The sequence below is a fragment of the Barbus barbus genome (genome assembly GCF_936440315.1).
Source record: "Barbus barbus genome assembly, chromosome: 32".
Lineage (NCBI taxonomy): Eukaryota > Metazoa > Chordata > Actinopteri > Cypriniformes > Cyprinidae > Barbus > Barbus barbus.
This window is the reverse complement of record NC_136760.1, coordinates 2008315-2024808: the sequence shown is the minus strand read 5'-3', so window position 1 is coordinate 2024808 and position 16494 is coordinate 2008315. Positions and strand designations below refer to the sequence as shown.

The 16494-nt window shown below is 33.9% G+C and overlaps 1 protein-coding gene across 1 annotated transcript in view; it reads left to right on the top strand.

The window, feature by feature from the left end:
- Window positions 1–54: 54 nt before the first annotated feature.
- The window catches only part of lmf1 (lipase maturation factor 1), a 34074-nt gene continuing 17634 nt past the window's right edge, over window positions 55–16494 (top strand). Inside the window, exons 1-5 of the mRNA XM_079388924.1 lie at window positions 55–281; window positions 692–1001; window positions 2952–2962; window positions 6190–6338; window positions 12368–12433. Of these exons, the coding sequence (XP_079245050.1) occupies window positions 62–281; window positions 692–1001; window positions 2952–2962; window positions 6190–6338; window positions 12368–12433 (756 nt within the window). The 5' untranslated portion in view covers window positions 55–61. The remainder of the gene's footprint in view (window positions 282–691; window positions 1002–2951; window positions 2963–6189; window positions 6339–12367; window positions 12434–16494) is intronic.

The window sequence follows — 16494 nt, the reverse complement described above, 5'->3', positions numbered from 1 at the left end:
CTCTGATTGGTCCGCTGCGCTGCGCGTGATTTCTTACGCATGTGCAGAGCGTTCGAAAAATATGGCGTCCTCCAGTGAGAGCTCAGAGAATAGGGAAAGTTTTCTGAGAAAGCGACGTGGCGATGCGCTTGTTTCAGACAGTCTTTCACACGACAGCTGCAGCAAGACAGTGCAAGACGAAGACCCGACCAAATATGACAAGAAAGTGGGCGTATCGTTACAAACTGGGACCTACTGGCTCACGCGCATCGTGCTGCTGCGAGCCATTGCTTTCATCTACTGTGAGTTTGACAGGTGGCAGCTCTACAGGATGCAGTTGCTAGGAGATCAGGCATCAGTTAGTTACAGTTACTAATCTGTGCAACAGAAACCTATAAGTTTGCATTAGTGAATTGCCTGTACTGACACACATTAATGGTTTCCACTACAAAAACCATTACAAACCACCAACTTTTAACCAATAAAACAATTAAAAAATGTTTTTTGGGACATATTCCATTAGGATTTAGTGGTTTTAAGAAGCCACCAATAGAAGGTGACCAACAGCGTCCATTAGAGTTTCCAATAAAACCAATATAATTCCCATCATAACCAATATTTTGTGATGTGTCTATTGTTTTTTTCAGCAGGGATAACTCACCTTTGTGCTCGCCATGTGTGAAATCACCACTGTCTCTCGTTTTCTTTCTAGTTGTGGCTTTCACTGTCGCTTACAACCAGAACAAACAGCTCATTGGAGAGAAAGGGCTCATGCCTTGCAAGGACTACTTGAGGAGCGTCAAGCGTTATGTGGGTGGCAAGATTGGCTTTGAGGCCCTGGCGTACACTCCTACAGTCCTCTGGTTTATGGACTGGAATGACATGGATGCCAACCTGGATGGCATTGCTCTGGCGGGAATGGCTCTGTCAGGGTTTGTTTTAATCATGGGAAGTGCCAATATGATCATTATGGGAGTACTTTGGATCCTGTATCACTCTATTGTGAATGTCGGACAGGTTTGGTGAGCACACACACAAACACACTCTCTCTCTCTCACACACACACACACACACACACACACACACACACACACACACACACGTTGGTTTATGGGGACTCTCCATAGGCGTAATGGTTTTTATACTGAACAAACTGTGTGTGCTATTGCCCTACACCAACCCTACACCTAAACTTAGCCCTCACAGGAGACTTTGTGCATTTTTAGATTTTCAAAAAAACACCATTTAGTATGTTTTTTAAGCCTTTTGAATTACGGGGACATAGGCAGTGTCCTCATAAACCACCTTCATATTGTAATACCTCTGTCATACCCATGTCATTATACACATTTGTGTCCTCATAAACCACATAAACATGCACACATACACACACACACACACACACGTGCATTCATATTTCTCATGTTAAAACAGTACAGTCTTATTATTGTAATAAAATTAGATTGAATTATGCCATTTTGTTGGAGAAAAATGGCCTGTTTTGCCACACCTACAACATTTCATTGACTTTTATGTAGGAGCCCATTTCCTCCACTTAAGAAAAAAGTTATGCTTCAGTAAATTACAATTATTACCTACATGCCATAAAAAGCCGAAATTATGTCATACTGAGTTTGAATTATGAGGTAAAACGTCATGATTATGACATAATGACATAAAACGACAAAATGATAAGTAGTCATAATCCTAAATCAAAGTTAACATAAAGCTGACATTATGGCAGAACCATGACAAAAACAATGAGATAAAAACTAATAATTATGACACAAAAGTGACTTAAAATTATGGCATACTAAGTCATGAGATAAAAATAAATAAATAATTATATTCATAATTTTTACTTTTTATGTCACAATTTGACTTTTTATCTCAGTATGATTTAGTATGCCATTATGTTTGCTTTTTAGTGTAAATTGTTGCTTCTTAGTGTATCATATTTTGCTTCTTAGTGTATCATAATTATGCATTTTTTTTCTTCGCAATAATTATGACCTGGTTTTCCAGGTGATGCATATGGATTTCACATCATCATTTTTAGCTCATAATTTTGACTTTTTATGTCATAATTATGCAATTTATGTAATTTCTCATAATTATGATTTAGTATCTCAAACATTAAATGTTTTAATAATTTAGTATATCAAAATTTTGACTTTTTGTCATAAATTGACAAAATGCATAATTTGTCTTTTCATCTCATAAATATGACCTGTCTCACAATTTTGACTTTTTATGTTTTGATGTATTTTGACATAATTATGCAATTTATTTTATGTATATTTTTTTCCTCATAATTATGATTTAGTATCTCAAACGTTTAATTTTTTGTTTAATAATTGAGTTAGTATCTCAAAATTTTGACTTTTTTCATAAATTGAGTTGACAAGATGCATAATTTGTCTTTTCATCTCATAAATATGACTTATCTCACAGTTTTGACTTTTTATGTCAAATGATCTCTTTATGACATATTATGTCATAACATTTACTTTTTGACTTATAATAATGAGATTAACTCTGTATCTCATAATTTTGATTTTTAGTGTCATAATTATGCATTTCATCCTAATTTTGACTTTTTAGTATCTCATAATTTCTAATTTGACTTTATCTAATATGACTTAGTATGTCATAGCTTTTACTTTTTTCTATGACTTGTCATAATTATGATTTTTGTTATCTTATAATTATGATTTATAATTTATAATTTCAATTTATGCCATAATTTGACTTTTTATCACTTTGACACAGTGTCATAATTTTTGCTGTCTGTATGACTTACTGTGTCATAATTATAGCTTCTTATCTCATAAGTATGACTCAGTATCTTAGTAATTTTGACTTTATCTCATAATATGTTTTTTTTCTTGCGTAGCGAGAATGGGCTTCCCTACTTTTAAATGATGAAAATGAGTTTAATCTCATATATTTCTCTGTTTCCTTTTATCCAGGTACTCCTTTGGTGAGTAATCATCTCTCACATTGTTTGTAAAATAAAGTTATGCACTTTTTGTTTTCTAGTAGCAACATTCTCATAGATGCCAGTTTTAAATGAATCATGGCAACAGAAGAATAAATCAGGGCCTCTTCTCTCAGAATTCCCTTCAGTGTTTAGATTTCTGGTTTGGGATCTCCACGAGTGTGACCGATAGAGGCTTTGAAGCCAAATCGGTTCAGTAAGATGTCTACTGCGCCAAGTCACAGTGGGGAGATGAGCATTTGTGCTGGCTGATTCATCTGAACTCTTACCCCAGCGTTTTACCTCATCCCACTAACCACATCTGTGATCGTTCCATCCCACCAAAATCCAAATTCTCCAGATAAACAAGAAAGCCACAAATGGGCTCAATTGGCCAATCGGTATTTAATTTAGGCCTATTGTTGAATGGAAGACAAGAACATGTTTTTTAATTTATATTTGAATATTTCTTTTGTGTTTTACACCAGTTTTGTCATTTAAAGCCTTTCCTGGTTTTAGGGATCAATCCAAGTGCATGCAACAGTGTAATGCCATGTAATGGATTTCAGATGATCATCAATCTTTTTCCATTTTCAAAAGTATTCATACTAGTGGTGTAAAACTACAACTATATGGATCGATGCATCAATCAAATGACCAACAATATGATGACACAATGTGTAAAAATTTTTTTCGAGAGAACAGAAAGACTAATTAGATTTATTATATTGAAATATATATATATGAAATATATTATATTTAGAATATTATTTTAAAAACTAAAGTGTTTTTGTTGTTGTTGTGGATTCTATGGAAACCTGTTTACTCCATGGAATAAAAAAAAATACAAAATGTAATTGCCAACCTTTTTTTTCTCGCAGTGTTGAGATTATCTCACAATTTAGGCTTTTTTTTCTTGCAAGATACACATTTGCAATTCTAAAACAAATTGTTCAATAAAAGTCAGAATTAGGCAAAAAGGGCAAAATTGTGAAACAAACTCATAATTGCAAGACAAAAATTTTGAGATAAAAAGATTATTATTTTTTTCTTTCTGTATGTTTCAAAATTTAGATTTTTTCTTTTTGTCTGACAATTCTGCCTTTTCCCCTCATAATTCTGGGGGTAAAAAGTCAGAACTGTGATGAGTTGAAATTACTTTTTTAAGCTTCCGGAGGATCCCGATTCGGATTCAGGATTTGCAGTTTTCAAAGATTTTATTAAATGTTCATGTTCTATTTCAGTTGCGGATTAATACAAAAGTAACAGTTTCTGCAAAATAGGCACATGATAACATAAAATCAATATATTGATCACAGACTCCTGAATCTTGTTTAAATGATAATCTTATCGTGGCGTGGTTTGAGGTATTGGCAAATATCGAATAATGTACACCTCTAAGACATTCAATATACAATTATATTTTTTTATGAACAGTACCTTGAGTGTGAGTGTTAAATTGGTAATCTGTTTTAGTTTTATTTGGATAGGAGTTCCATGCAAAAACTTCTCCAGTTCAGTTAGCAGTAAACTAAATTAAGTGCAAAGAGAACGTGGCGGCGTCTCAAATATGCAGAATCTTCTGTTCTTCTCCCAAGACTCAAATGCAATCAGCGGCGCTACAGATGTAATGAATTATTCAGTCCCAAACCAAATAATTGTGTCTAGAAATCTGATTAAGGGGTGTAAAAATAGCAACGAGATACTGGAGCGATTCTCTCACCCATCTCCTGTGTGTATGATACTTTGTAGAGATAAATGTGAGCACCTCCAACCTCTGTCACGCTCCAAACGCTCATTTCTGCCCACTTTCCAGTGTGTGCCGTGCACAAACCACCTACAGGCTTTACACGAGTAAACACAGCGCTGCGACGCTCGAAAGGCCATTTCTTTCCCAGAGAGACTTCAGGGTGAAATCACAGCGTTTGTGCCATAAATTCTCCATAGAAGCCGTTTGCAAGTGTTATTGCTAAACATTTTGATTGCATCTGAGTGATTCAGTGCGCTTGAGGTCAGATGAAATCTGCTAGTATGTAAACGCTTGATTCTCTGAGTAAAGCAAAGCGATGCGGTGATTCTTGATTCTCTCTGTACATTAATACCAGTGTTCTGCGGCTCTCAGGATTTTGCTTGGATTGACTCCCTGAGGAGGAGTGTAGATGGCAGTCATTTAGAGATTCGAAGCACATTCTCTTTGCTTTAAAGCAGCCCAGCGGCAGGTTAAAACACACATGGGTGGTGTTGAATGCCAAGTGAAATAAAAAAAGGAATATTTTATTATTTGATGCCCTGTTTTAAAGGCCTGTTCACACCAAAACCAATAACTGTAAAGTTTTAATTATCATTAGAAGAGAAGTTCACATCACAATATCGCAGTCACTGTCAGAATGATTGTTTTTTTGATGAAAGATTAAAACATTGACAGCAAATTTTAAAGTCTTAGTAATTTTTGAAATTTTTATTAGTTCTGTGCAGAATAATTTTTTTATATTGCCTTTTTATTTTAATTTTAAAGTTGTAGTAATTTTGTTGTTTAATTTTTATTATTAATTTGTCAATATTTTAAATTAGATTTTATTTTTATATTTTCTGTTTTCATTTTAATTTTAGTTAAAGTTTGAGTAATTTTGTTGTTGTGTGTGTGTTTAATGCGTCTATAGTTTTTACTATTTAGGTTTCAGTTTTATTTATTTTACTTAAGCATGCAAAATGTTTATTTTTCAGTGTTATTTCAGTTAATGTTTATTTTACTCCAAATAATGAAAATGTTTTTTGTTCTGTTTTTAGTCACAATGATGCAACAATCGTTGTTGCATGTTTTCCTATTGTAAAGAAAATCAAATGAACTAAATATTTTCTAAGGATATAAAATGGGTATTTTTTTTGGGACCCGCTCTCTGGTCCAGTAAAATAGCAAAATCAAAAACATCCAAATGCATCCCATTACTGATATACATCTGCTGACAATCAGGGATTGATGATAAAACATTCTGAACCCTCTCTGACTAACAAATCTCATAAGCGGAGACTGAAATCCTAGAATATTACAGATTTATTAGAATCAAACGTGGAGAATTAAGATACGACAGCATGTGGAATCATTCAGATTTCATAAGCAGCTCTTTTGTACTGTTTTGATTCTCATGCTGGTTTTGTTTTTCTGCAATAACATTAATTTTCCACTCGTAGAGATGTGTTTCGTCACAGTTTGTGTGTTTGTGTGAGTGCAGGTTGGGAAAGCCAGCTTCTGGAAACCGGTTTCTTGGGGATCTTCCTGTGTCCGCTGTGGAGTCTGTGTCCGCAGCCGCGCCGCTGCCCGCCGTCGCTCATCTCCATCTGGACCTTCCGCTGGCTCATAGTTCGCATCATGCTGGGTGCGGTCAGTACACTTACATGCACATTCATGCCTTTCCCTGCCCGCCTCCAGTCATATATGTCACAGGACGAAGGAAAAGTACATGTGCGCTGCTAATGCTCACTTTAAACGCTGTCAGACGACTTCTGTCTGGATTTTTTATGGCTTGTGTGACTGGCCCATAACTATTGTCTGCCAAAGTACGGAGGTTGCCATGTAGATGAAAATGTTTTTCCAATTAGCGCCATAAATGAGGAGGAATGGGGTAGGCGAGCTGCACGTTCGGTTAAAGCAGGCCAAGAATATAATTGCCTTTAAGTGCTTACAACTGTAAAAACCCTGCAGCCGTTTCCCCTCAGACACACTAGGAATAAAAACGCCTCGCGGACTGAGAAACGAACAAGCTGCTTTTAATAGCAGGGTAATGATTATCACTCATTCGAGGTGTCTCCTCAGATTTCTCTGCGTTTATGGAAATGAAGGAGTATGATTTAGGTCCTGTGAGATTTCCGTTTGGTTTGCAATGAAGTCATTAAAACTGATTGGGGTGGTCAGTGTTGTTCGGCAATTAGCAAGACGCTTCTTGATGAATGTGACGTGGATTTAAGCTAGTTTATTTACAATATGCAGGCTTTAACGGGAGGTTTTTATGGAAGCTTGTTTCCACCATGGGTTTAAAAAGATAACTGGTAATTACATATTTTTATCTCACAATTCTGACTTTTGTTTTGCAATTTTTTTTTTCACAATTCAGAATTTTTTTTCAGAATTGCTACTCATAAATTCAATTCTGAGAAGAAAAGGCATAATTCTGAGATAAAATTTGTATATATTTTTTTATTCCATGGCATAAAAGCATTTCTGAGAAGCCTGAATTTATTTCTCACAATTTAGAATTTTTTTATTCGAGAAATTTTGAGTTTATTTTATTTATTATTATTATTATTTTTTTTTTTTAGCAATTCTGAGTTTATATTTTGCAGTTGTGACTTTTTAGGAGTTCTGAGATTATATCTTACAATTCTGCCCTTTTTTAGCATTTCTGATTTTATTTCTTACAAGACTAAGTTTGTTTCTCACAATTTTCACACTTTTTTTCTTTTAGAATTTGAGTTTATTTTATTTATTTATTATTATTATTATTATTATTATTATTTAGCAATTCTGAGTTTATTTCCTGAAATTCTGAGTTTTTTCCCAGGATTGTGAGTTTATATCACAATTTTAAGTTTATATCTTGTATTTCAGAATTGCAAGAAAAAAAGATAAAAATTCACATTAAAAAAACAAAAATCCTGTGCTGGATACAGGCTTGCATATGTTTTTGCTGGAGGCCTTGGTCCAGTGTTATTTTAGTATTATTGATGTACTATTATAGTTTTTAGTACTATTTGAATTAGATTTTGTTTTTATATTTTCTGTTTTTATTTTAATTTCATTCAAAGTTTTAATATATTTTTTAAACATTTATTTAAATTTTTTTTTAAATCTTTATAATTGTTTTTTAAACATCTGTGTAGTTCTTATTCATTTCTATTAATTAGTTTATTTCGTCTTAGTTTTTTTGTACTTTGAGTTAAAGTGAAAATGAGAAACATTGGCAACTAGATAAAATAAAAGAAGTAATTTTTAAATTGTTTTTTTTTTAGGTAATGTTTATTATATGTCAGGTAATACCAATGTTTCTCTAATGGTTTTAGTTTTAGTTACCTATAATAACCCTGTCTTGTGGTTGCTGGATCCTCTTTCTTAACTTCCACACATCTGTGGAGGTCTGTTACACAAGCGCAGGCCTTAATTCACCAAGTGTTTGCTTCTTGCTGTTTTAACAGTGCAATTAAATCAAAACTGTTGTGGCAAAACATTCATTAGCACCAGTGCTTCGCAGTAATTTGCTGTGCTCGCCAAATGACCAGAGCGCTGTTTAGCATTTCACAAGATGTTCTCTCTTCCGAGAAGCAGTGAAGGAAACGCCAGCTGTTTGTGAATGTAGTGGACTCAAGGTCTGAGCTGGAATCAGGGGCCAAGTTGTCGTTCACCATCGTTTCTTTTCCACTTCTCAGCAAGGGAGGTTTTTCAGCACACATCAAAGCGCCTCTCCAAACCCCTCAGACTCCAGGCTTGGGTTTCCGACTGGATTCACGGTTCACATGATTCCCTGGGCTCCACACGTTTATTATCTGTTGGAGGGTTGTTTCTGATGTCTGGCGTTTGTCGGGAATCTTTCACTTAGCGACTGAAGTTCACACATTCCATCAGGAGTCAGAGCGCTCGTGTTGGAAATGTTCTCAAGCGTCCCGTCCATCTGCTCATATTCATTAGTCGTCTGCCTTGAAGATTCATCTGTAGTTTGCAGCCGTTGCTTAAAAAGTCACTAAATAAATAAGATTGTTAAAACAGACTAAATAGTCCAGATAATCTCGAGCAGATCAGGAGAACAGGATTCTGATCTCCAAGTGATTTAATTAAATCTACTTAAATCAATTTAATTAAATCTTATTTAATTTAATAATTAAATTACATTTTTGGAATGCTATATCAGGCTGTTTAATGTAAGACAGTGTGTGAATTATGCAGTTATTTTCAGAGTGGGTGAATTTTTATAGAAATTTCATTAAGAACATTTCTGGAGTGGCTTAAGTTTATCTCGCTCAACTTCACATTGTCTTTTGACACCGCAAGCATCCAAAATTAGACAAATTATTTGTGTTTTTACATGATCTTAAAGGTACAGTTCATCAAAAAATGAACATTGTCATTTACATATGTCATTGCAAACCTGTTTAACTTTCTTTAACAACAAAAAATATGTTTTTTTGCATACAGTTGTGTAATATATATATATATATTAGTGATGCACGGATGGCGGTTAGATCCGCGGGCGCTGTGGATAATCCGTGGGGCGGGTAATAAAAAAATGCATTCTGATCATTTGCGGGTGGGTCGCAAATAATGCACTGCGTTTAGTTTGTGTGCAGATTCAGAAAGAGACATTCTGCTTTGCTTTAGTCTACCTGAGTGCCTCCTGTTTTCATGCACATTTCTCCTGTTTCAGACACTCTGTGAGTGTGTGTGTGTGTTTGACATTTCCTCTTTCGGATGCTTGGCAGGAGTTTTTGGCGTTCCTTACGGCTGTGTCAAGAATGGGCAGCAGAAACTCTCCTTGGCCTTTTTGTCTCCTGTCAGCTAAACTTTTATAGAAGTGAATTGCAGCAAACAGAAGTTAATGAGGTTTTGATTCAGCTGCATGCAAGCACCCATCAGATAGTGTGGAAGTAACGCCTGTCACATGCACCTGTGTGCTTTTACCGTAATACAGCATACTTGCATGCTCTCGTGCTCGACTGACTCTAATTACCTGAAATTAAAGATTATTTGGTCGAAGAGGAGAAATTGCCCTTGTGTTACCTGCTGTATGATCATCTCTGTACTGCTGTAGAGTTAGAAGCTGTTGGTTTAAGAGTAGGATTTGAAGAACTGACTGCTGTACACAACATATTCTTGAATAGATATTGAAGATCTTTGCTACAGAAACATTTAGTCTGTTAATTAGTGGCGATAACCTATTTTATTTAAGTTTTTTTGCATGAATATTTTTTTAGCAGTGATGCTTCGAAGAGGATGAATTTGGAGACAAGATGTCTTTTTAATGTTGAGCTGAACCAAAGATAAAACATTGAAATTCCAGAGATATTTAGAAATGTTATTTTAAATGTAATTTTGCATAGTTACAGTTAATGCATTTCAATATTTAGCTTTAATGTAATTTTTCACTCAAAAAATATTTAGGCCTAAATTTAAGAATTATGTTTTTTAATGTATTTATATTAGTTATTTATTTACGTATTTACATAGAATATAACATTTTGAATGTCTATTAAATGTAATTTTTACACTCAAAACATATTTAGGCCTAAATTTAAGATTTATGTATTTGAATTGAATAAAACATTTTCCATCCATTCGGATTACACACTTTTAACATAAACTAATAAACTTTATGTGATGCATTTTTGCCAGTCATACATAAATGAAACGGGTCACATTTCTGCACATGAACAAATCATGGTTCAATAGTTTATTCAAAATCAATCGTTTATTATTTGCAATATTATAACTATTTGCATCTGCTTTATTTAAATATTCATCATTTGCTTAGAATCAGCATAAATCGATAATTGTGGAATCGATACAATGTATTCATTTAAAAATGTATGAACATGGTTAAAACGTGGTGATTTAAGACTGAAACAAATGGGATTCGTTGACAATTATGCATCACATTTATCACAAGTTTGTTAAAAATCAAAATGAAATACAGTATGCAGTTGAGAAAGTGAATGCTGATGTTAAGTGTAAATGCCTAGTTTTTATTCCTTTTAACAGTAAATGTGTTTTATGTTTAGCCTCAGTTATAGAGTCATGTGAATTATTTGAGTCAACAGCAGAAACAGCAGTTTGAAAGCCATACAGATGGGAATAAACGCCTGATTCCCTTATGATTTGGATCTATTTGTCGTGATTTGAATCAAGTTTATTTGCAATTTAGTCAAATAAGTAAATGGCATGTAAGATGTGAATAGCGGTCATTAAAGCAGTGTGACGGCGGAGCTCCAGTTGGACGTCGGACGCTCTTAATGCTGGCTTTATTTATTGGCCAGCTGATAGGTGGGTTGAGGGTGGGAGTCAGTCATTTTCACATTAGTGCAATCGCATTTTAGGGAGCGAATACTCATTCCAGCGTTCCTTATTACATTATCCTTAATGTCATGAATGCAAGAATGCACTTGATAAGCAGCGAAAGTTACTGATGCAGTCGTTTCTCCTCCTGGGATGTGAGCGCTTGTCTCTGGAGAATGATCTGACTGTTTCTGTGTGGATCCTGTACTGAACCTCGGTCTGTTGAGACTTAACATGTAGCTGGCTTTCCTGGTTGATTTAGTGCAGAGAGATCCAGATCACCTCAGGTTCAGAAAAACAGCTGTCAGGAGTTAAAATGTTTAAAATCTGCCACCAGTAATGCATCTGATGGGGAGAGGAAGCCTCATATATGATGTAGCTCTTAAAGGCACAGTTCAACCAAAACCCAAAAAACAAAGTCTGTTAAAGCTGCTGCACACAATCTATTCCATGCTTTCTGTCTCTGATTAATAGTTCAGAGTTTTTTTTTATCAAGTAAAAGCTCTTTTAGTGTAATTGTACAAATGTCCAGCTTCAGCTGGAGCTTCATGTGTCTTTCCTCTGTCAAATCTTTACTGATTTTTATCAAGTAAACATCAGAATAACTTTTAGTAATATTTCCAGATGAGCACTTACTGGATTGAAGCAGCTCAGCTTTACTTGATTCTCCATCAATCATTTTATTTTAGAAAAATCAGTGCGTCTCAAATCAGCACTGTTAAAAATAAAAATAATAATTTGTTACATCGCTGACTTAAAATTTAGTTTAGTCAACTTGATATTTTGTTGGAGATATAGAGTGACGACTGATATTTTTATCATTTTATGTCAGTATCTACTGTACTGTTATAAAGATCTCACTGATAAGCATCAGAGTTCATTATATTAATATCAGCATTTGCAGCAAATTGCATATTTTTGCTCAATTTGAGTGTCTGGTTAAAATTGAGCTGTTTTTCATCCATATTCTCACTACGTCAGACTATATGAGCCTGATATATCTAATACTCAACAAAAAACAAGGTTTTATGGTTCCATTACAAAATATTTTTCTGCATATTTCATTTTATGTCAAGCTCTAAAGCAAGTTGTTATTGTAGCTCCAGAAGATATAATGTTCAAATGATTGTTCATGGTCTATCAGAGGAGCAAGTGACTGTCAATTTTCACTTTTCTAATGAAAAAGGGTTGTTTCAAATTCATTCGTTGTATTGCACAAAAATATAGCATAGTTCATTACAGTTAGATGCTTTTTATAAACTGAAATGTTACAGTGTAGAAATGTCACTTGAGCAAAATATCATTGATTGCTGTGTCTTTGAAATATCATTACTGATTGCATCGTCCTTATTTCCATCTTTCCGTCTGACTAGGGTTTGATCAAGATCAGAGGTGACCGCTGTTGGAGGGAGCTCACCTGCATGGACTACCATTACGAGGTGTGAGTCTGGTCTTCCTTTCTGTTTTGTGAAGGTTTAGTTGATTCATATGGTGGTCAAAGCGTCTTCCATAACAGAACTTTAGTTTAAGCTCTTTATAAACCTCCAGTATATGAACTACATGTGTTGTGAGGTGTATTAATAGCACATTTCTCAAAGCTTGGCTAATGTCACTCTTCCAGCCTTGTGGTCATATTTTGGCCACTGAGCAACAGAAAAAGACTCTTTAATGTCAAAATGTACTGAAATGGTAACACTGGTGCGGTCATTTGGTTTTAGAGCTTACAAAAGAAGGTAAACGGAGATCTGTAGTCAAGGGATTTCCAATGATTGTAGCGTAAACAAAACCCTGGAAGGTCCAACGCTTGGTGAGTCACGGAGAGTAAGATTTTGTGGAAGAGAAAAGCACTGTTAATAAGATGTCACATGATATCTAGGCTGAATGAAGCACGAGGGAAATTCAGGAGGAAAAGCTGATGGATTCCGCACCTGCAGCTCAGGAGAAGATTTGCTTTCCAGCAAGACGATGCTCCCAAACATGAAGCCAAAACGGCACAGGAATGACTTCAAAACAACAATGTCATTGTCCTGGGAGAGCAACGTCAGACCTCAATCCATCTGAGGATTCATGGGAGGACGTGGAGGAAAGCTTTTCACTCACGATCAGCATGTTACCTGACTGAAGTAATGAAGAATGAGGGGAAAAAATTGCAGTATTAGATCAATTTTATTATAGTTAACTATTGAAACATTTATGGTAATTGACATCAAATGAAAACGGTAATACTTTTCAATAGAATTCCATTGGTTAATAATAATTGACTGCATAAACTAACAGTGAAAAATATTTCTAAAGCATTTATTACATTTACATTTACATTTATTCATTTAGCTGACGCTTTTATCCAAAGCGACTTACAATTGCTATATATGTCAGAGGTCGCACGCCTCTGGAGCAACTAGGGGTTAAGTGTCTTGCTCAGGGACACATTGGTGTCTCACAGTGGATTCGAACCCGGGTCTCTCACACCAAAGGCATGTGTCTTATCCACTGCGCCATCACCACCCAACTTCAACTTATTAATCTAAGTTCATCTTAATTTCAACATTTAACAATGCATTATTAAAATAAAAAGTTGCATGTTTTTTTTTTAATCGACTGGTGCTAATATGAGCTAACAGTGATCATTTATTAACGTGAACATTTATTATGTTTTTATTAGTGCTGTCAAATGATTAATCGCATCCAAAATAAACATTTTTATTTACATAATATATATGTATGTTTACTGTGTTTATTTATTATCTGTGTGTAAATACACACATTTATATATGTATATTATATTTTATATTCTATATAAATATATTTAATATATAAACAACATTTTTTTCTTAAATATATTCATGCATGTTTTTGTATTTATATATACATTATAAATATACACAGTACACACTCATATATTATGTAAACAAAAACGTTTATTTTGGATGCGATTAATCGATTGACAGCACTAGTTTTTATTAATCAACGTTAACAAATATAAATACTGTAACAAATGCATTGCTGGTTGTTATTTCATATTAGTTAATGCATTAACTGATGTTAACTAATTTGACCTTATTTTAAAGTGTTACAATAAAATAAAAAAGTCTTATTTTTCAACAATTTTCATTTAGTTCAACTTGATGTACTAAAATACAGAAGCGTATTGCATTCACTTGAGGAAAAAAAAATCTACTCTGTTTTTCTGAATTAACGAGTTAATTATCTCAGAATTACGAGATAATTTTTCATGAAAAAAAAGTTTTTGCTCTGTTTTTCTGAATTAATGACTTAATTATCTCAGAATTACGAGATAATTTTTAAAGAAAAAAAAAAAGTTTTTGCTCTGTTTTTCTGAATTAATGACTTAATTATCTCAGAATTATGAGATAATTTTTCATGAAAAAAAGTTTTTGCTCTGTTTTTCTGAATTAATGACTTAATTATCTCAGAATTACGAGATAATTTTTAAAGAAAAAAAAAGTTTTTGCTCTGTTTTTCTGAATTAATGACTTAATTATCTCAGAATTACGAGATAATTTTTAAAGAAAAAAAAAGTTTTTGCTCTGTTTTTCTGAATTAATGACTTAATTATCTCAGAATTACGAGATAAGTCATTAATTCAGAAAAACAGAGCAAAAACTCTTTTTAATGAAAAATTATCTCGTAATTCTGAGATAATTAACTCGTTAATTCAGAAAAACAGAGTAGATTTTTTTTCCTCAAGTGAATGCAATACGCTTCCGTACTAAAATAACTAAAAATTCAATTAAAAATTAATAAGCACTAAAAAAAAAAACACAAATTACTCAAACCTTAACTAAAATTGAAATGAAATGGAAAATATAAAGATAAGAATTAATTTTCTTCCTTAGTATTTTAGTCTTGTTTTCCAGTACAAATATCTAAACAACCTTGAATCAAATTAATTACCTTTATAGTAATTTTGCTTCTCAAGTAAACTTTGATTTAAGAACGTTTAGATATTTTTACTGTACAGTGATACTAAGATTTTATTGATGTCAAAAACCAAAGGTTAAAGCAAAAAACATAACATCTTCTGAATTAGCATTGATATCATAAATAACATCACCTAGTTTTGTTGCTTGGGTAAACTGTGTTAAGGACGTTCAGTGTAATTAGGATCTCGGCTGACCACAATTGCCTGTGTTTCTTGGAGGATGTTGCATAAGACTGCGTTGGGTGTCTCATATTTTTGGACAGCGCTTGCATGAAGATAACAGCATGAGATGTGGCTCGGTCTGAATGAGTGTGGCTGTAGTGGTGGTCTTATAAAAGCAGTGAATTGTTCCTGATGGACAATAAGAACGTGTCTAAACATTACAATAAAACCTTTATTTCAGTATAATTAGGGAAATCCTGTACAGCAAGCACTATATGCTCATATGTGAATTGGGTGTGTGTGACATTCCCGGTCAGCGGAGGTTAATGGCGGTCAGAGAGCGAGTGTCCACCTCACATGCCTCAAGGATAATTAAGGTCTTATTCCTGAGGGGGTTTTTCCCTACTGTTGGTTTTAATGCTCAGCTGAATTTTGCTTTTATCAATGGCTTGACGTCCATAAGTGGATTAAACCTAAGCACTTAATGGAGGAAGTTTTCCTGGTTTTACCTTCCAGTGCCACGCTGTAATCAGCAGACCGATTCTGCCAATGCCATCCTTTTAATGAAATAATGACCCTCATGTAAATCCAAACCTTTGACCTTTTGTCAAACAGAAGAGAAGTCAGCGGTGCCCAGTATTATTGTTGAAACCCACAAAATTTCAGATTATAGATAAAAATATTCATCAAAACATGATTTTTTTGTGTTTTGATTACATTAACAATTGCAAAAACATTTCATATTTATAAAATGTTTTTTTTTACATATGAAAATGCACTGGAAAGCAAGACAAATACTCATTGTGTGCTCCCTAGACAATTACATTTAGAGAACTTATTGATGCAAATGTGTTATTTAATATGTACAAATTTGCATAATTTTCAGAACATAAATCTTTTATTGCACTTCATCTATTTGCGACTAGATTTCAATAGCAGTCCATATATTATAGTGCATGGAAGTGCTGCTAAAGTGGAGAAACAAACTCATTTTGAGAAAATGGCAATAAAGTAAAGTGCAATAAAATAAACACTTAAAAGGGTATTTTGGATGTTTTCCTTCCACTAGTCTGAAACAACACTTTATGAAAGCCAAAAAGCCCAAAATCACAAAATTAACGAATGCCTGTAGTGTCTTGCCTTGGAAGGTCTTAATTCACTCTTGCACAAATGTCCTAAATTGGAGCAAAAAGTCTTCAGTTCATAAAGTTATGGCATTTAATGTAGCATCCACGAAAAAAATACAATCTTCCACAGTTTTCCAACACAAATATCTAAACATCCTTAAATCAAGGTTTACTAAGATGCAAAATGACAAGATATTAAGTCTTTTTTTTCTGATAAATTAAAGTGAAGTGAGTTTATGCTTGTGAAAGAAGAGTATCTGTCAGTGTT